Raw genomic sequence first — 18,713 nt, forward strand, 5'->3', positions numbered from 1 at the left:
TACAAAGTAGATCTGACATGGGACTGTTGTACTTGTATTGTTAAGCTTTCTTCTTTCAGCCTCTTTGAGTCTGTAATTTAGAGGTCAATATTTTTTAATCCTAGCTTCTAGCTCATAGCCTTTTTATATTAGTTAGTATGTGTAATGAAACTTCTGTGCCTCATATGTTTTTTGTGAATCTCAGTGTCTTTTATCTTTCTCCAGGCTAACCTGGCTGTTCAAGAAAACCGACTAAGAATTGCAAATAATGAACTAATGAATGCAGAGGCTCAGCTTGCTGAGAAGCAAGCAGAGTTTGACAAAGTCAAGGCCAAATGTGATGCTGCTATGAAAGAAAAACAGGTGCAGTACACCCTGATAAATGTTATTAATATTGCATAAACCTTTATGTAGAATTAGAAATTGTAGATCATTCAAGGTTTTGTCTTTTTTAGGACCTGCTGGATGATGCTGAGAAATGCAAGAATAAAATGCAGGCTGCATCTGCACTTATTGATGGACTTAGTGGAGAGAAAGTTCGCTGGACAGAGCAGAGCAAAGAATTTAAATCACAGATAAACAGGTAGGTTACAAAGAAAATCACATTTTATATTGAAATATTGTATTAGGAAGGGATTGTTTTTCATGTCTGCATGTTTGCTTGCAGTTTTGCAGTGTATTGATTGGGGTAGAATAATAATGAGGCAAGTTGCTTCTGTTCTTCTTGGCAGACTGGTGGGTGACGTGCTGCAGCTCACTGGTTTCTTGTCTTATTGCGGGCCGTTCAACCAGAGTTTCCGTGACATCCTGCTGAAGGACATCTGGGAGGCAGAGCTCAAGAGTAATAAAATCCCTTTTACAGAAAATCTCAACATCATTTCTGCCCTAGTGGACCCTCCCACTGTAAGAACAAAATAAATCTAATTCTGCATATCTACTAGCATCTCAAAGGATATTTGTGACTTATTAAAGACTTTTATCATCCTATTTTTGTTTAAGATAAGTGAGTGGAACCTTCAGGGACTCCCTGGAGATGACCTGTCTGTGCAGAATGGTATCATTGTCTCAAAAGCAACAAGATATCCCCTCCTCATTGATCCTCAGACTCAGGGAAAGGCTTGGATAAAGAAAAAAGAAATGGCCAATTCACTCCAAGTACTTTGTCGATTACAACAAACTTTTAACAAACTTGGTTGTTTTAGTTATGCATCTTATGGAGGCAAGCTGTCTTGTCTTTTCAGGTCACATCACTGAAGCACAAGTTCTTTCGTAATCATTTGGAAGACTCTCTTTCTTTGGGAAATCCACTGCTCATTGAAGATATAGCTGAGGATCTGGATCCTGTGCTGGACAATGTCCTTGAGAAAAACTTCGTCAAATCTGGGACAAGTTTCAAGGTAAACATCAAACCATTAACATTCAACAATCTTTACGTCTACTTCTTTAAACCATGCTGTCTCATAAATCGGATTTGTTTAGGTCAAAGTGGGAGACAAAGAAGTAAATGTAATGGATGGTTTCCAACTCTATATAACCACCAAGCTGCCCAATCCAGCATATTCCCCAGAAGTCAGTGCCAAGACTTCCATCATTGATTTCACTGTTAACATGAAGGGTCTAGAGAACCAGCTGCTTGGCCGTGTTATCCTCAGAGAGAAACAGGTCAGTGGAAAACAGTCTCCCCTCACATTGGTTAGTGGTAGAAAATGTACTAATGAATTGTGAAAATCAGTGCATTTTTTTAATGTGTTTGATGAAAAGTTATTTCAGTATCCCGCATGTAATATTGATGGGGCATTTGGTTACACAGAAATTTTACAATTATTTATTTAATAGGAATTAGAAGCCGAAAGACTAAAGCTAATTAAAGATGTGACTGCTAATAAGAGAAAAATGCAAGAGCTGGAAGACAACCTGCTGTACAAACTCAGCAGTACTAAGGGTAACCCTGTTTCTTCTGTATGTTAACATCTAAGACATACTTGTATTTTATTTACTGCTCTATTAAAAAAGCTGTTTCTGTGTGATTAAAGGTTCTTTAGTTGATGACGAGTCCATGATCGGCATTCTGACTACAACTAAGCAAACCGCAGCAGAAGTTAGTGCAAAGCTCAGCGTTGCAGCAGAAGCAGAGGTGAAGATCTATATAGCTCAAGCAGAATATCGTCCTGTTGCCTCTCGAGGCAGCATCCTTTACTTCCTCATCACAGAGATGAGCATGGTTAATGTCATGTACCAGACGTCCCTCAGTCAGTTCCTGAAAATCTTTGACCTGTCACTGGAAAGGTATGTTTTCACCAGTACCAGTTTATATACTGAAAAATGTGTGTCTCTTATGAAGTATGAAGCATAAGGCTTTGATAAAATTCACATTAGAGTAAGTATGGCTTACTCTAACAGTAAGGTAAGAGTAAGCAAGTAAGAGTCTACTTACTCTTACTGTGAATTTGTTTTTGCAGGTCTGAAAAGTCCCCAAAAACTCAGAAGCGAATTGAAAACATCATTGAATATCTGACTTTTGAGGTGTTCAGATACACCGTCAGAGGCTTGTATGAAAACCACAAGTTCATCTTTACCCTTTTGCTGGCCCTCAAGATTGACATACAGAATAACAGAATAGAGCACAACAAATTTCAGGTTCTTATTAAAGGTGAGGTCATCGGCACTTCCAGGAAATGTAATTTTGCACCTTTCTGTTATTGCTATAAAACATGATGAGCTCATTAAATGTCTAAATAGGTGGAGCGGCTCTGGACCTGAAGACCTGCCCCTCAAAACCATTCAGTTGGATCTTGGATATGGTATGGCTAAACTTGGTGGAGCTCAGCAAATTGCCACAATTCACAAACATTGTAAAGCAGGTGAGGCTACTTTCCACAGATCATAAATTTGAGGTTTCTGCTGTTGTGTACTTACAGAGTTAATATTGATATATTTTATAGGTGTCTCAAAGTGGAAAACATTGGAAAGCTTGGGTCAGTCTTGATGCACCAGAAGAAGGTGTCATTCCAGATGGATACAACTCTCTTGATGTTTTCCATAAACTCTTGTTGATAAGGTTGGATTGTCCTGCTGGTCTTTTTATGTGGTTGTGTTTTTAAACACACATACATACACAAGACAATAACCATATAAGTTTGGGGTTTTTTCCCACAGGTCCTGGTGTCCTGACCGTACCTTGTCTCAGGCTGTAAAATATGTGGGAGATTCTTTGGGCATAAGGTTTGCTGAGCCTGTCATCTTGAACCTTCACAGCACATGGGAGGAAAGTGACCCTCGCACCCCTTTAATTTGCTTCCTTTCTATGGGCTCAGATCCCACAGAGCAAATTGAAGCACTAGCTAAGAAACTTCAACTTAGTGAGTTTGACTAAACCATAAAACACTACACTACACTACAACCTTTAATTTGCAGTTTTAACTTAGAAGATGATTTGTCATTGCATTGTTTCATCCTACAGAATGTAGTGCAATTTCCATGGGACAAGGACAAGAGGTGCATGCAAGGAAGCTTGTTAAGACATCAATGATAGAGGTGTGAATACAATTCAATGAAGAGCATGATCCTTTCATTTTAGCACATGAGTTTTTGTTTTCCAGTTGCTAATCATCTCCCTCCCTGCTCATGCACAAATTTGCTGACCTGTTTGTGTCTGCTCTCAGATATACTGCTTGTTGAGTAATGTTCTATCAGATAGAGCATTAAAGAAGAGCTTTACGATATCCAATCACATTGTACTATAACCCTAATAATGGCTGAGTATTTCACCTAATCTGTGGTCTCTGTACCTGGATACGTATAGGGAGGCTGGGTGTTACTGCAAAACTGTCACCTGGGCTTGGAGTTTATGGATGAGCTGCTCGAAACTATCACAGCTGCAGACACCATGCACAATACTTTTAGAGTGTGGATCACCACAGAGCCACACAATCGATTCTCCATCACACTTTTACAGGTGACATTTGACAAAGCTTTTGTATGCTGCAGCACTTCATTTATTACTTCCCATCTTTACCGGATGCTGTGTACAAGCTTAAAGCAAATATTTCTCAACCCTTTACCTCTAGTCCTCCATCAAATTTACTAACGATCCACCCCAGGGAATACGTGCTGGCTTGAAACGAACATTTGCAGGAATTTCACGGGAGCAGTTGGAAGTATGCAACCAGCCCACGTGGAAGCCCTTGTTGTACAGTGTGGCCTTTCTCCACACTGCTGTGCAGGTACTGTCCAGGTTAAGATAATCAGTGTAGCTCCTGACATGATTCAGGCCAGAATAATATACAAATGTAAGGATCACTGACTTCGAGAATTCTTAATTGTGTGTGTTATGATAAGTGAGAATCATCACTCTGAATTCTAAAGGCACACTAGGGGAAAACTGGTTGAAAACCACACCAGAATTATTGAGCCTGTGTGCAGTCAGCTTGGGATCTACAGTCTTACATCAGTTTTTTTTAATTTAATTGGGTGAAGTTGGAAATTTCATGCAATCATGCAAAAAATGCGGTGATATCAGGTTATACAGAAATTCACATGAATTAATTAATTTAATTTGGCATTAATTACCATCTGGAAATCCCCACAAAAGTTAATGTAGTGTCTGCAGCATGACAATTTAACTACAAAATGACCCTCAGTAACCTATTTTGACATAAGAATATAGCTAGATTACACACTGATTGCAACATTTTGGCAATCTATCTGAATTTATTAATTATACTGCAGTTATTTAAAAACCTTCACCAGTCTGTCAAAGTTTAATTGCAGTTACTCTGATCCTGATTGTCTGTTAGTACGGTTTATTTATATAGCGCCTTCCAAGAACAAAATTCTCAAAGTCTTTTACATTTTCAGAAGTTGATATAAACCAAATTAAAAATAAAAACTTTAAAAGATAATGCTAAATAAAAGCAAACGTGCACAGATATCAACAGTGTCCAGAGATCTTAGTTTCAATGAAAGCGAGTTCCAAAGCTCTGCGGCCATAATCACATCACCTTTTGTCTTTAATCTGGACCGAGGCACAGCCAACAAGCATTAATAAGGTGACACCAGAGATCTAGACATGTTTGGTTGAAGTAATTCACTGATATAAGAAGGCATCTGACTGTGAAAGGCTCTGAAAGTGATCGCCGTATTTATAAATTAAACCCTAAACTTCATTGGGGAGCCAGTGTAACCAAGACAAAAATGCTGTCAAGCAGGACCTTTTAGAGGACCTGGTGAGAAGCCATGTAAATTGATTTGGTTTCATATTTTTAAATTTATTTATTTATTTATTTATTCCTCTGTTTTTAAGGAGCGACGCAAGTTCGGACCATTGGGTTGGAACATACCTTATGAGTTCAACTCAGCTGATTTCACAGCAAGTGTTGAATTTGTTGAAAAGCACTTGGATGACTGTCGCTACAAGAAGGTGAGGATTCATCTGGGACAGTGTAAAAAAGAAAAATGAGTTCGCATCGTCTGCCCTCACTTACCAGTGTGTGGTTTGTTCGTTTTTTTCCAGCATGATGTGTCATGGGTAACTGTGCAATACATGCTAGCTGAGGTGCAATATGGAGGAAGAGTCACAGATGACTATGACAAACGCCTGTTGAAGTGTTTCTCTCGTGTAAGAATCCCAGTTTTATGTTTGTTTTTGAGTTACCTTTCACTGATGAATAAAGGTTTATATCCTGGTTACTCTGCATTTTGCATTTCTTTCTGCAGGTGTGGTTCAGTAAAAAGATGTTTGATCCAGCATTTTGCTTTTACACGGGCTATAAGATTCCTGTGTGCGAGACAGTGGAGGAGTACATGGAATATATTCAGAGCTTGCCCACTGTGGATTCACCCCAGGCATTAGGACTGCACTCTAATGCTGATATCACGTAAGGAGAGGATGTGGTCATCACGAAACATTGAATGCTTTGCTTGTAATTGCTGATATAATTGCTAACCACGCATTTCTGCTCTGTAACGAATATTAACCAGGTACCAGACAAACACATCTGCTGAAGTGCTAGACACAATCACAAATATTCAGCCCAAGGAAAGTGGAGGGGGATCAGGAGTGACTCGAGAGTCTGTTGTTTATAACATGGCACAGGACATGTTGGAGAAGCTGCCTCCTAACTATGTACCTCATGAGGTCAGTTTGTCTGTTCAAATGCTTTTTTGTCACGTTTACATGAACTAAAATCTAATGGCTGTCACTTTGATTGGTTAAGGTCAAAGCGAGGCTCTTGAAGATGGGAGCGCTTAACCCAATGAACATCTTCCTACGTCAGGAAGTAGATCGAATGCAAAGGATTATAAGTTTGGTGCGCATAAGTCTGACAGACCTGAAGTTGGCCATCGATGGCACTATAATAATGAGCGAGGTAAATTTACTTCTCTGTTCAAATATTAACATATATAGCAGTTTAATAGTCCCTAAAGCGCTTTACACATCCAGTCATCACTGGTGATGGCAAGCTACATTGTAGCCACAGCCACCCTGGGGCACACTGACAGAGGCGAGGCTGCCGGACACTGGCAACGGGTAAGGTGTCTCGCCCAAGGACACAACGACAGAGACTGTCCAAACTAGGGCTCGAACCGGCAACCTTCCGATTACAAGGCAAACTCCCAACTCTTGAGCCACGATCCCCCGCCCCATATTTGGAATCATTTTAACTGTTAACTTCAGAAATGGTTTATTTCTTTTTTTACACATAGTGATTAAACTATACGATTAATTGCACTCATGAAGTTTTAAAGTCTGTACTTCACTCCTAGAACCTGCGTGATGCCCTCGACAATATTTTTGATGCCCGTGTGCCAAACCTGTGGAGGAAAATCTCCTGGGAGTCTTCCACGCTAGGCTTTTGGTTCACTGAGCTCCTGGAGAGAAACAAACAGTTCCACAGTTGGGTGTTTGAAGGAAGACCAAAAACATTTTGGATGACAGGCTTCTTCAACCCACAGGGTTAGTTGAACCTTTGAGCATTTTACTGGTATCATATACAGCCAATGAGAAAACAAGCAGGACTGCTGATATCGATCCCTAACACTGTACTTTGAAGCTAAATGAAGATAAATAAAACCAGCTGTCAGTCGGTTGAAAACCTAAAAATGTTACCGTCAACTGGGAATAAAATCCTTCACACTGATGCTAATCCTGTCTTTATTTGGATGTTTGCAGGATTTCTGACAGCCATGAGGCAAGAAGTAACCAGAGCGAACAAAGGCTGGGCTCTGGACACGGTCACACTCAACAACAAAGTACTCAAGCACACAAAGGAGGAGATCACAGCCTCACCAACAGTGAGTTAAAATGCAGTATTTTCTGAAAATTGTGAATAACAGGCAATTGACTAACAGATTTTTTTTTTTATTAAAGAGAGAATAAAATAATGGACTATCCTGTCATTGACTGCCTTTCTTCAATAGGAGGGAGTTTATGTCTATGGTTTGTACGTTGATGGTGCTGGCTGGGACAGAAAGAACACCCGTCTCATCGAGTCCTCACCCAAAGTGTTGTTTACACCCTTGCCTGTCATTCACATGTTCGCTGTCAACTCCACTGCCCCTCCGCATCCTGAGCTTTATGTGTGCCCCATCTACAAGAAGCCAAAGCGCACAGACCTGAACTACATCACAGCAGTGATGTTGCCTACAGTCCAGTCACCAGACCACTGGATCCTGCGTGGGGTTGCCCTGCTCTGTGACATCAAATAAAAAACAGTTGCTTATCTTTACTAACGTGTAAAAGTGATAAAAACAGAAATAATTACATTTCCTTCAGAAAAGCATACTCTTTTAACATAGATGGAGTCTTGACAGTTCCTCCTAGTGGTGTAAAATAATTTCATCTTTTTCAATTTTATGTTTGTGTTCTGAGCTGGGTAGTTAGTGTGGGTGACTTAAACCACATGTTTACTTAATAAACTGATCTCTGAAATGAAATAAATAATCAAAACTTTGGTCATGTTTTTGTCTCCTATGCGTTTTTTTTTATATATACGATTAGAGAATTAAAATAAGAAAAAAACTAGTGATTACTTTTGACTTTAAAACGTTTATTTCGATAAAGGGTGAAGTGTTATTTCATTTTTCTTTGTCATTATTAAAAATGGTTATTCAGAAGAAAAATATCATTCTGAAAACTGTAAATACAGCCATGCAGGTCTGTGAGACAAAGCAGGGAGCACTGTTTGAGAAACTTATTTTCAAAGTGAAGACAGGAGCAAAGACAAACAACTGGCGCCAGTGTTCAAGCCCCCTCATCCTCTAAGGGATCTGCAGAGGAAAAGGGTGTCCCTTTAAAAAACGTTCTTAATCAAACCCAATTATTTCCGCTCCTTACTCTCATTATTTCCACCGTGGACCACGTCCCGCTAGCCAGCTTGTTAACTAGAGCCTGAGACTCGGAGAAGGTCATGCTTGGCCAAGCAAAATAACACAATAATTTGTGTAATGAATTGCTGTTTCTGAGTGTGTCTTGGACATATTCTGGGATTTGCTGCTTTAAGTCTTTCTGACAAAGGTGTGGTGAGAATTGGTTAAGGCTAAATATAGCATAGACAGTTTTCATCTGAAGTCATTCTACTGCTTTATTGTGCTTAACTACTAAGGCATGTAAATGGTATTCGTTTATTTGCACTCTAACTGCAAACCAAAGCAGAGAGAGAATTTTGACTCCTTATACTGAGCCTGAACACCTCTAATAAGAGGCTTTTCTAAAATCAGACAATCTCTGATGGCAAATATCCTAAAAATAATGGTTGTGGAGTTCATGGTGTCTATCAGACAAGACATATCAGTGTGGAGCAAGTGTAAGTTTGAGCCCATGCAGGGCGCTGCTGTGTGGACTGCATGTTGTTGGTGTGCTTGCGTGAGATTTCTTCAGAAGGCCCAGGACATTCTTGCCAAAGAGGTTCTTAATCTCAAGAGTTTTCATCCAGATTAAATAAAGGTTTAAAAGGCATTGTTGCAGAGTACTTGGATGCATAATAGCCCTTTATACAATCATTGGTCCCAAAATAAACGGGGCAATTAAGCCACCTAGGCTACTGGCCACAAGGGCTCAATACAGCTTGAGCCCTTGTGGCCTTAGCGTCCTGGCAGGCAGGGCCCCTGACACCCCCGGTTGGGCCTGATGGAGTGGAGCTTCATCTGCCTAACAGCCTGGCAAGGTTCCACAGGCCTGCACGAGCACAACAGGCCTCCGTCAGGCCAGCTCTCTCGGTCACATCTTACATGGCCTATTGTACACCAGCACTCATTAACAGTACAAAGTCATGTTGGTGGCTAATGGATGCGTGGAGAGAAAAACAAGGTCCACAATCAACAGTTGTGCTCTGTAACTTTATTCTGGGTCTTGCATTTGGAAAATAAAAGTCACGTGCCTAAAAACATAAAGGGGTTCGAAATATAATTGAAAACAGAAAACAAACATCTTCAAACGTTTGTGAAATCTTCTTTTTCTCTTTGGTTTTATGATCAGGGTGATCACTAAGAGCAGCAAAGCCTGTAAAACTGACTGTTGATGGTGCCGTTTCTCAAGGGTGGGATATACAGACAATATTTGTGAATACTTCCCTCATAACCTTACTTATTAGTATTACCCTTATACATGTATTGCTAATACAGTACTTTTGACATATAGAATTAAGCATATTTAGAAGTCCTTGCAAATTCCATAAGAAGCAGAAGGAAAATTGAGAGGGAACATTTTTCCAGTACCCTTCAGCATTGACTTAATGCATACATGTCTCTGAGCCAAGCCAGTAAAAGATTGTTTATTTGTGGTCCAACAGTTACATTCAACTCTTCTAATTCCAAGAGATAAGAGAGACTTCCACCACCACATCTTTTAATTCCAACTCCACCTGACCTAAGTGAATATTTAGTCAACATTCAAATAATGAGCAGACAAAATGGATCAACATGAAGATGAAATCATGATTAAAAAAAATATATTTTCTGTATCAATTAATTAATATTATAATTGTCACAGTTTTAGAGCAGGGGCCATGTAAACCAGAGCTCGAAAAAGAGTTTTCAGGGCCATTTGAGGGCACTTTATCTATGGCTGAGAATCCAGGGTTAATCGCTTTAAAAGCAGTAATTAGGTGTTAAGAGGTGTGCATGTCTGTTTAGATTAGCCTCCAAGATAGATTACGCTCCATGACTTACGATAACCTCCCCCCATCAGAACTCGGTGCTCTTCAAAAGCCCATTAACACTCATATTCCCTATAAAGACTAAATAAAATTGATATTAGTGGAAAACTGGCTTTGAATGCACATTTTCACTTTCTTTGCAGCAAATGAAAGAAAAACATCAAACTAACTAAATTTACAATAAAACAGAGGAGCTCTGGAGCCCTTTAACAGGCAACTAATTGGTCAGTTACTTCATAGGAGCTCGGAAATCTTATATCGAAATAACATATATCATTAATACCTGTACATAATGCATCCATAAACGGTGACAGTGTGTGTGTTGTAAAATATCTTACCACCACAAAACAGTCAGAACACAACTCAATTATAAAATCTCAAGTATGAATTTTTCATCAAGTTGTAGTACAATACAAAAACATTGCTACTTCTGCCAACATGACTCTATGTGTCATCTCTCATCTCAGTTCAATAGAGATTCACTAAAGGTTTACAAAATGAATGATTACAAAAGTTAAACAAGAGTCTGTTCAAGAACCTGGCAGGGATTTAATTGTATTTGTAGGGTTAAAACAAGGGTAAACATTTTAAAGTGATTTTTTTAAATGGTTAGACGTTTGTTAGACATAAAATAGATTTTAAAAAAATTCTTTGGTATCACGTGTCCGCGTCACTGGAACACGAGTCAAACGCTTTAAAGGGAGTTTGTAAACATTAACGGAACATGTGGTTACATTGTAACCTCGGATCTCTGAGTGAGAGACTATATCTCCAGCCTTTAGGCTCGGAGACACATTCCGTTCACATCTCCACAGCTGTTTTATAGTCAAGCTGTGGGGCCTGACTGGGCAAGCCGGAGTGTCTTAAAGAAGTATCCGCACACCCTGACAAAGGGGAATCATTTCCCCTACATATGGAATATGTAACAGAGTGGAGAGATAGTCTTGATGTGATAGAGAACCAGCTAAATCAAATCTGTCTGCTTCACATCACATGTGCTGCCAGGTTTTATCCATTGACTGAATGTGCTCTTTGGCCTTCATCCTGAGTGCTGCAATGCTTGAACTCCTGTCATCCTCCGTTGGGTATTTGTCATTGAAGCTGGGAGGACACTGATAAGGAGGTGGCCCCATATGTGGCTGCATACACTGGACCATCGTTGGCGGGGCGTTAAGGAAGCTTTGACTTGGATAGGTGGGTTGCAGGCTCTGAGGTGAACCCATGAAACCTGGAATGGTATGCATGGGTGTGGCACTGGAAATAGGTGAGGTCAGCCAGGGATCTAGCGGCATTGGATTGGCTACTGGCCCCACGTTTGGAGTCATCGGTGGACGGTTGAAGGATAGCATGGAGGAATCCTGGAGCTTCATGGTTGTGATGTCCATCTTTTCTTGACGTCTCCACTTTGCCCTTCGATTTTGGAACCACACCTGAACCAAACAAAATGATATGAAATGCATGGACAAGGAAGCCTTGAATTACATTAGCAAGAACTAAAATATTAATAAAATATATCTTGGAGACTATGGAGGCTGCAAATGTATATTTTCTAGTAATAACACAAGTTGGTGCAATATTTTTTTCTGTGTCTGTGTGCACAGTATTTGACCTAAAAGTGGATAATTGCTTTCTGGGCAATAGTGAACATAAAGGGCATTAACAGTTAAATGCCATATGATTGCATGGTGAAAAAACTAAGTAAATCCTTAAAATTGATTCTGAATGAAATACAAATTTTTTTTACTACCAATAGCTGCACCTTTTGCAAATGACATCATGCCTTTCACTGAATTTTCCCTTGCAGTAATCCCATAGTAACAGATGCTTCCAGTTAAACCTGTAAGTCTGTGCCTTCTCTAATCTAAACAGAGACTTTAACTGAGTTCTGCACGAGCCAGGTAAACAGTGATTCGACTTTCCAAGAAATGGAGTCAGGTGTACCAAAGCCCATTAATCATGCCAAAGAGTTTCAGGCAATATGGTCATCGGATCATTAGCTTTGAATAATGAATCCTCCAAGAAAAAGCATGTTTGTTAAAAGGTGAACAAATAATCTTCCATATCAACACCATCCCACTCAGGTTCCATATTACTTTTTTGATTTTTTCTAACCCTTCATCAAACACAAACGGTTGGTAAATATTCATTTCTTTCATGGATTTCTGTTGGAAGATTGGTAAACACTATCCATCAGTCCATGTGGTGTTATTTAGGTTGTGAGAATATCTGGATGACATGTGCTTATATCTTCATATACATTGCCTTTACCTGAACTCGAACCTCAGGCAAGTTGACTTTCATTGCCAGCTCTTCACGGCTGTAGACATCTGGATAGTGAGATTTCTCAAAGGCTCGCTCCAGCTCATGAAGCTGATAGGTGGTGAAAGTGGTGCGGTTTCTTCTATGTTTCTTTTTAGCGTGCTCTTCATCTTTAGTGGTCTCTGGTGATCCCTCAGCATCATCTGCCTCCTTTTGCAAGTTGCTCATCTCTCCCTCACATTTGTCACCAGAGAAAATGTCAGATTCTAAAAAACAACAACAAAAGGACACAACCGAGCAGTGAAACTAAGGTTTTAAAGTGCTTTGATGTTTCGGCTTAAATTGCACACTACTTAAATGTCCGACATTTGTTATATATTTCCACTTTATGGCAAACAATAATAAATGGTCTAATTGCCCTTTGTTATTTCAGTCATCAGAAACCGAGAAAACCTGATATATGTAAGATTTTTCTAATAAGAAGTGAATACTTTGGGGGAAATGTTTTATGCATTATTCTACCACCAACTAAGAAAGTGAAATCTTTTATTAGCTTCCATGTTAAAACAAATCAATGATTGAAAACTCTTTTCAAAGCCCTTTAAAGGCTTATGAACCTTAGGGTGGGTTAGGGCTAGGTCTAAATGACATCATGTCTTTCACTGAATTCCTCCCTGCAGTAATCCCATAGTGACAGATGCTACCAGTTAAACCTGCAAGTCCCTGACAACTGGCTTCTGCACGAGCCAGGTAAACAGTTGTAGTGCCGATTGTGCTTTCTAAGAAATGGATGTAGAGCAAGGGAGTCATGTGAGTGATGTACCAAAGCTCATTAGTCATAGCAAATCGTTCCACGCAATATGGTCATGGATAAAAAGTATCTTTGTTCTAAAAGTGCACGTGAGGAGAAAGTGACTGCTTTTATACAAATCAAAGAACAGTCTTCCAAATCTTTCAATGTAGGTTGTTTTCTTTTTTTATGTTTAATTTAACAAACCAACTTGCTTTTCTTCTTCTTTTGGCTGCTCCCTTTAGGGATCCTCCACCTCCACCTCACCCTGTCCCTAGCATCCTCTGTTGTCACAATTTTCACCTACTCCTTCTCTGCATAAATGAATCTTCTCTGTGGTCGTCCTCTTTTCCTCCTGCCTGGGAGCTTCATCCTCTACAACCTTATATATAGTATATCCACTATCACTCCTCTGCACATGTCCAAACCATCTCAGCCTTGCCTCTCTAAAGTCGCATCCAGTCAAATCAACCTAAACTGCCGAACTTTAAAACTTATTTAGAGGGACTCGTGTTTAATGCACATTATAGTAAACCCTATATTAAATATTAAAACACAGTTTTGAGGTACAAGTTTCAAAGCTGGTGCAGAACTACTGTTTGGCTTTGGAATTATATTTTTAACTTGCAGGGATAAAGACTCACGATAAAGATATGTAATAAAATAGCAGTTGCATAGAAATGTATATTCGACCATGCTTTATTTCATCCTTCATATACAGGATTTTTGTGTGTGTCATCTTTTACAGTCCAGAATTCAACCCTTGTCCACAAAATGTGTATGAAATATGTATTGTTGTCCAGCAAACAGTCACACTGAAGCATGGCCACTGTAAATATGGAGGTGTCTATAATCACACACAGTTTTAACTCTTTAAAGTGTGCAAGGCAGAAGAAATTTGTCGTTTTCCCAAAAATTAAAAACATATAGCAATGTAGCATGACATATCTGTAGCATATAGCATGTAAGCTCAATAAAAGCGCATAGGTTTTTTTAAGCTAATGAGTTGTCATAAAGGAACCCTCAATAAAAGCCAGTGGAACCATACTACATATCAACCGTTTCCTTTGTTGTCATTCAGCTCGCTGCTAATGAAATAAACAGCTCTGTCTCCTGGGAAAGACCAGGGAGACACAAATCCTCTTCAGTCAAGTCACTGTCAGATACAACTAATTAAATCTTTATCTTTGGTCCCGATAAATGACATCAAGCTCTTTTCTGTGCTAAAACCACGATGAACGATGTGCTCTATAACGATAATAATTCTTATTCTTGGAGATCTGAGCCATGTACATCTCAAGTTTTAACCTCTTAAGCCCCAACGCCCCCTGATACGGGGGCAAAAGGCAGGAGATCAGTTAGGCTTGGGGCTTAAGAGGTTAAAACATCCAGTTAAACTTAATTGTTTTTCAATTTTAGAATTGGTTGGTTTGCATCGATGTGTTCTAAAAAGTGTTATACAAGTGAAGAAAATACAATATATTTTGGGGCTTATCCTTTGTTTTATATTAGTCTTTTTGTTTTAGTTGTATTTATTATTTTTCCTGTCTGTGTAAACTGTTTATTCATACACATAAACTGTGTTTTTAATTGTTTTTCTATCTAGTTGTTCTACAGCGCTTTGTAATTCTGGTTATGATATATGCAGGACAATTAACTTTATTCTTAAATACTTATTACACTCAATTTTAGTTAATTTCAAACTGGTCCCACCTGCCTTGCTTGTATCGACAGGCACTACTTTCATCCTCAGAAGGTAAAGGAAGAAATATGGCAAACTGGATGGTCTGCTTTCCAGTGAGATGTACCAGTTACTTTACAAGTAAAACGTAATAATATGTAATCAGTTTTTGTGTTAGTAGCTACACCTGCAGCTAACAAGTATGAAGAGAGTAAGATAGCTTTCTTTCTTGTTTAAGTGCCGAAGTGAAAGTAAAGTAAAATTATGTAAAAGACACTAAATGTATTTCACATCTTCATTTTGTATAAAAGAGCGTTAGTCAAAAGATATAGATAAAATTAAACCACACCATCTATTCATCTATGTATAATTTTTGCTGATGAAACTCAGTAGTGAGCAGTTTAATTTGGGTGCTTGAAGTTATTTAAACACTTGGGCTAACTTTTGAATTTGATGGGCTGTAAAGTTTGGAGTAATGCTTATTTTTTGTCCTTAGCATGTACACAAACTTAAATATTACAGTACAGTAAGTTTGTCAGTTACTTTACCACTTGCCAGAACTAATTGCATCTTATTGTTAAATAGCTTTGCATGAGGTGCAAAACTAGTGTATTTAAACAAGTTGTTTCAGAAAAGCAACTCAATTAACATGATGGCTTAAAGCGCCTAAGCACTGATACAGAAATGTGTGTACTATGTTTAAACTGGATGTACAAGATCTTAACAACCTTAGTACAGGTTTAATTCCACTCTTTAGTCGGTTAACAAGAAAATCCCCTCAATGATTTAAACTGAGAGGAAAAAACTTCCTGGTTTTTATGCCTTTTATTAAAAGACTCACCATGGTAGGAAGAATTTTGGGAGCTGTCTCCGAGGTCTGGTAGGTGAGCGTAGTGGTCCGATGGGACCATCTTTTCAGGATCCTGAGGGTTTGCTTCATTTGCTTTCTGGCTTTCATCACTTTCTGCTGAATGGAGTAAAGGGTCCTGGTCTTTAGTGAATCCCAGTATGACATCGATACTGTGAACCCTGCCTCCGGCACTTGACCCAGCACCTTTTGCCATGTCATAGTTGTCTAGGCAACTATCATCCACTATTCCCAGGGTATCCATTGACAAATGCATTCGAACCTTCGGAGACACTGTCTCTTTTTCCTTGTCAGAGAAAAGCAAAAGGCTACCAAGTGAGACGAGGCAGAGCACCTGTTGTTCTGCTTCACATAGAGCAGCAGAGCAGAATTTTGTGGAGTGTGCAGGCCGTTTCCACAAGAGCAAAGCCAATTCACATATCTGTCTGCAAAAGAAATAAAAGGAAAGAAAAAAAAGACAAAAATGTAAAGTTCTGCACTTGAAGGTAATTTAACGGTTTGTTATTAGTCTTGATGGACTTTACGGGAGCCCCAGTTTGCTCATCGTGATCCTTTAGTTTAAAATGAGAGTAGGAGTCCCTATTGGGAATATTAGCTTCTGGTAAAAGTTGGAAGAATTATGAATTAGTAAAAACTATTTTACATAATTAAACAATTTGAGTGAGTAAAATTTTCTTCTTTTTTTTTTTTAAATTGAGCTGATCCTGAGTTTACACTGATTCCCATTTCTATTGTAATGCGATTCAAGTTTGTCAAATAGGAAGGCAATCAGCATGGTTAAGAATTTAGCTGGATACATTTTGTGATTGCCTTCAGGGCACAAAAGAGTGAATTTAACTCATCTCATGCCTAAATATAAATCAGCTTTATAGAAAGTGTTTATCAACATATTTGAGCGAATGCATAGCGAGAAAGTACATAAAGTAATCTTACCTTCCTTCGTTCTCCTTCCACAGGCTAGGCTGCGCACATGACGTCTCTGCAGTCCGTAAGTAGACAACTGACTCTAACAATATCTACCGTAGGCATTTGTTACTCCCTGTTAAGTCCTTGAAATCCCCTGCAAACAACTGAGCAAATGACCTACTGCTGAAGTTCTGTGCAGAAAGAACATGCAACATGTCTCCCCCAACAAAACTCCTCCTTAACCGCACAAGACACCAAAGCTGGAGGTTGAATGCTAGTAAAATCAAAGAGTTTAAGAGGTTTATTAATTGGAATCCTTCCCCTTTAAGAATGACTGACAGTTGTTTTCTGGTCAAGTAATTGCTCCAAATGTGTCCTGCATTCAGACCACAGAGGGAGGCCATTGCTAATGAAGGCTCAACAAAACTTTCTTTCAAAAAATCTATTGTCTGAAAGATAATGGCTTGTACTGAGAGTTTTCCCCCCTACTAATCCCTTCATTATAGACAATATAAGAGAGGAAAGACACACAGATAGACTTCACTTAAATGGCTGCACACTGTAAACACGTAAAATAATGTTTCATTCAAGCAAGTGAAAGATTTTAATCCTCACACTACTCATTTTACCAGGTTTGATAAATTAAAATGGATTTAATCACATTACATTTTTCAAAGTGGAATACACACTGATATATTGGGTTCAAATATACATGTATACTATAATCATTGCAATAACTTTTCACTGTCTAATGATACTTTTTTTTTTTTTTAAAAGCCAAAAAGGCAAAAAATAGTGATCTAAGTAAGGGGTCGCACCCCACTTGACAAATAATTAAGTAATTCATGCTTGAGCAGTCAATTTTTCAACATAATCCATTTCACTCCTTTAACTTTTTTAGCTAAAAGGTTTTCTTCAGTACCATGTTTGCATTTCTCAAATCAACACATAATCGACACATAATCTTGCTGATCTGCTTCTGATAGTACACAGTGGATTTGGATTGGTGGCACTGGGTATTTCATTCTGCAGCCTGCAAGATTCACCCGTGCCAGCTGGCACAGCCAAAGCCGTAGATGCTACAGTAGGTGTTGCAGAGATCAACCCCATCCTTAATTAGCCTAAAGACTTGACTGGAGATTTCCACTGACCTCACCCCACCTACCTTAAGATATATTTAGGCGTTCTTGGCATGCCAAACAAAATCCAGAACTTTTCTTTTAAAAAATACAAATTGCCTTCAAAGAGGTTTACTGAGAGTCTTGCTGTCAATTCTGACGTAAAGTGTTTTTTTTTAGATAGATAGTTTTCGCGAAGTTTTCAATTTTACATGTTTGCATAATTAATAACAGTTAATGTAACTGCATAAGTCCAGCAATCTGCTGGGTAGTAAATGTTGATCCTATTTGGGGGTTTTTTGGTTTTTTTATTATTAGCCCTTTGGCACACAATAAAGGAGCAGCAGGGAATAAACCATCTTCTAGGAGTCAGTGAGAAGGTTAAGAATCCATGGAAACCTAAAGCTAATCTAGCTAGTTTAAAGCCATCTGGCCTCACTTGAGCCACCAAGCTACATTGTCAGTTCGATCTATTAGCTGAATGGCTATAGGTTAAGTGGTTTTGGCTGACCACCTTTTCTGGGTTGTCAAAGTTGTTTTCCAATAAAGGAGAGACTGAAAAGCCTATTACTTTTGCCTGTGAATAAATAAAGAAGTTAAAGATGCCCCCCTGGCAGAGATTTGCTGGTAAGTAGGTAGCCACCATATGTTTACTATGAAGGAAGCCAACCCTGTAAGGTGTTGTGCAGCGTCACCTTTCTCTAACTTTCAATATGTCAGGGGGGGGAAAAACGAATAGCAAGTAAAAACCTGCTAAAGTTATTATTTTTCCTAATTCATTAGAATTAGAATTCACCCCTAAACAATGTTAGCTGTGACTCTGACAGGCATTTATTTTGCAAAATCTCACATATTTGCATGTTGAAAGTAAAACGCCTCCACAAAAACAATAATTGCCATTTAAAGAAATTGGAATGAATTTCTGTTGTATAAAGAAACTTTATTTACTTGGTTCCAA

At 38.8% G+C, this 18,713-nt stretch overlaps 2 protein-coding genes across 5 annotated transcripts in view; one reads left to right on the forward strand and one right to left on the reverse strand.

Moving 5' to 3' along the window:
* The window catches only part of LOC146553351 (dynein axonemal heavy chain 8-like), a 43,155-nt gene extending 35,217 nt beyond the window's left edge, over window positions 1-7,938 (forward strand). For 3 of the 4 annotated variants that reach the window (XM_085255591.1, XM_085255593.1, XM_085255592.1), the window contains 23 exons: window positions 205-342; window positions 435-562; window positions 711-882; window positions 979-1,134; window positions 1,221-1,376; window positions 1,459-1,641; window positions 1,816-1,921; window positions 2,013-2,265; window positions 2,439-2,629; window positions 2,719-2,840; window positions 2,922-3,037; window positions 3,136-3,338; window positions 3,440-3,513; window positions 3,782-3,934; window positions 4,047-4,202; window positions 5,282-5,398; window positions 5,492-5,596; window positions 5,695-5,855; window positions 5,959-6,115; window positions 6,195-6,347; window positions 6,745-6,934; window positions 7,151-7,272; window positions 7,399-7,938. In XM_085255591.1, the coding sequence (XP_085111717.1) occupies window positions 205-342; window positions 435-562; window positions 711-882; window positions 979-1,134; window positions 1,221-1,376; window positions 1,459-1,641; window positions 1,816-1,921; window positions 2,013-2,265; window positions 2,439-2,629; window positions 2,719-2,840; window positions 2,922-3,037; window positions 3,136-3,338; window positions 3,440-3,513; window positions 3,782-3,934; window positions 4,047-4,202; window positions 5,282-5,398; window positions 5,492-5,596; window positions 5,695-5,855; window positions 5,959-6,115; window positions 6,195-6,347; window positions 6,745-6,934; window positions 7,151-7,272; window positions 7,399-7,686 (3,600 nt within the window). In that variant the 3' untranslated portion in view covers window positions 7,687-7,938. Of the gene's footprint in view, window positions 1-204; window positions 343-434; window positions 563-710; window positions 883-978; window positions 1,135-1,220; window positions 1,377-1,458; window positions 1,642-1,815; window positions 1,922-2,012; window positions 2,266-2,438; window positions 2,630-2,718; window positions 2,841-2,921; window positions 3,038-3,135; window positions 3,339-3,439; window positions 3,514-3,781; window positions 3,935-4,046; window positions 4,203-5,281; window positions 5,399-5,491; window positions 5,597-5,694; window positions 5,856-5,958; window positions 6,116-6,194; window positions 6,348-6,744; window positions 6,935-7,150; window positions 7,273-7,398 lie in introns of those variants that run through there. The other variant, XM_085255594.1, reaches the window with a different exon arrangement.
* A 1,363-nt stretch (window positions 7,939-9,301) lies between these two features.
* Window positions 9,302-18,296, reverse strand: LOC146553352 (retinal homeobox protein Rx2-like). Its single transcript, XM_085253893.1, has 4 exons — window positions 16,665-18,296; window positions 15,705-16,156; window positions 12,402-12,658; window positions 9,302-11,563 (listed from the first exon to the last, which is right to left on the reverse strand). The coding sequence occupies exons 2-4, from the start codon at window positions 15,985-15,987 to the stop codon at window positions 11,123-11,125; spliced, it is 981 nt and encodes a 326-aa protein (XP_085110019.1). The 5' UTR covers window positions 15,988-16,156; window positions 16,665-18,296; the 3' UTR covers window positions 9,302-11,122.
* Window positions 18,297-18,713: the final 417 nt, after the last annotated feature.

Source organism: Mchenga conophoros, linkage group LG18 (genome assembly GCF_057382185.1).
Source record: "Mchenga conophoros isolate Kocher_MC1m ecotype Shallow Benthic linkage group LG18, M_conophoros_male_GT1.1, whole genome shotgun sequence".
Lineage (NCBI taxonomy): Eukaryota > Metazoa > Chordata > Actinopteri > Cichliformes > Cichlidae > Mchenga > Mchenga conophoros.

What these genes read in the sequence shown, in the direction of transcription:
- LOC146553352 (XM_085253893.1), bottom strand. Translation starts at nt 15,987, where the DNA reads ATGCATTTGTCAATGGATACCCTGGGAATAGTGGATGATAGTTGCCTA. An exon ending in CCAAAATTCTTCCTACCATG is followed by an intron (nt 12,659 to 15,704) that starts GTGAGTCTTTTA and finishes GTTGTTTTTTAG; the next exon opens with AATCTGACATTTTCTCTGGT. An exon ending in TGCCTGAGGTTCGAGTTCAG is followed by an intron (nt 11,564 to 12,401) that starts GTAAAGGCAATG and finishes TGTTTGGTTCAG; the next exon opens with GTGTGGTTCCAAAATCGAAG.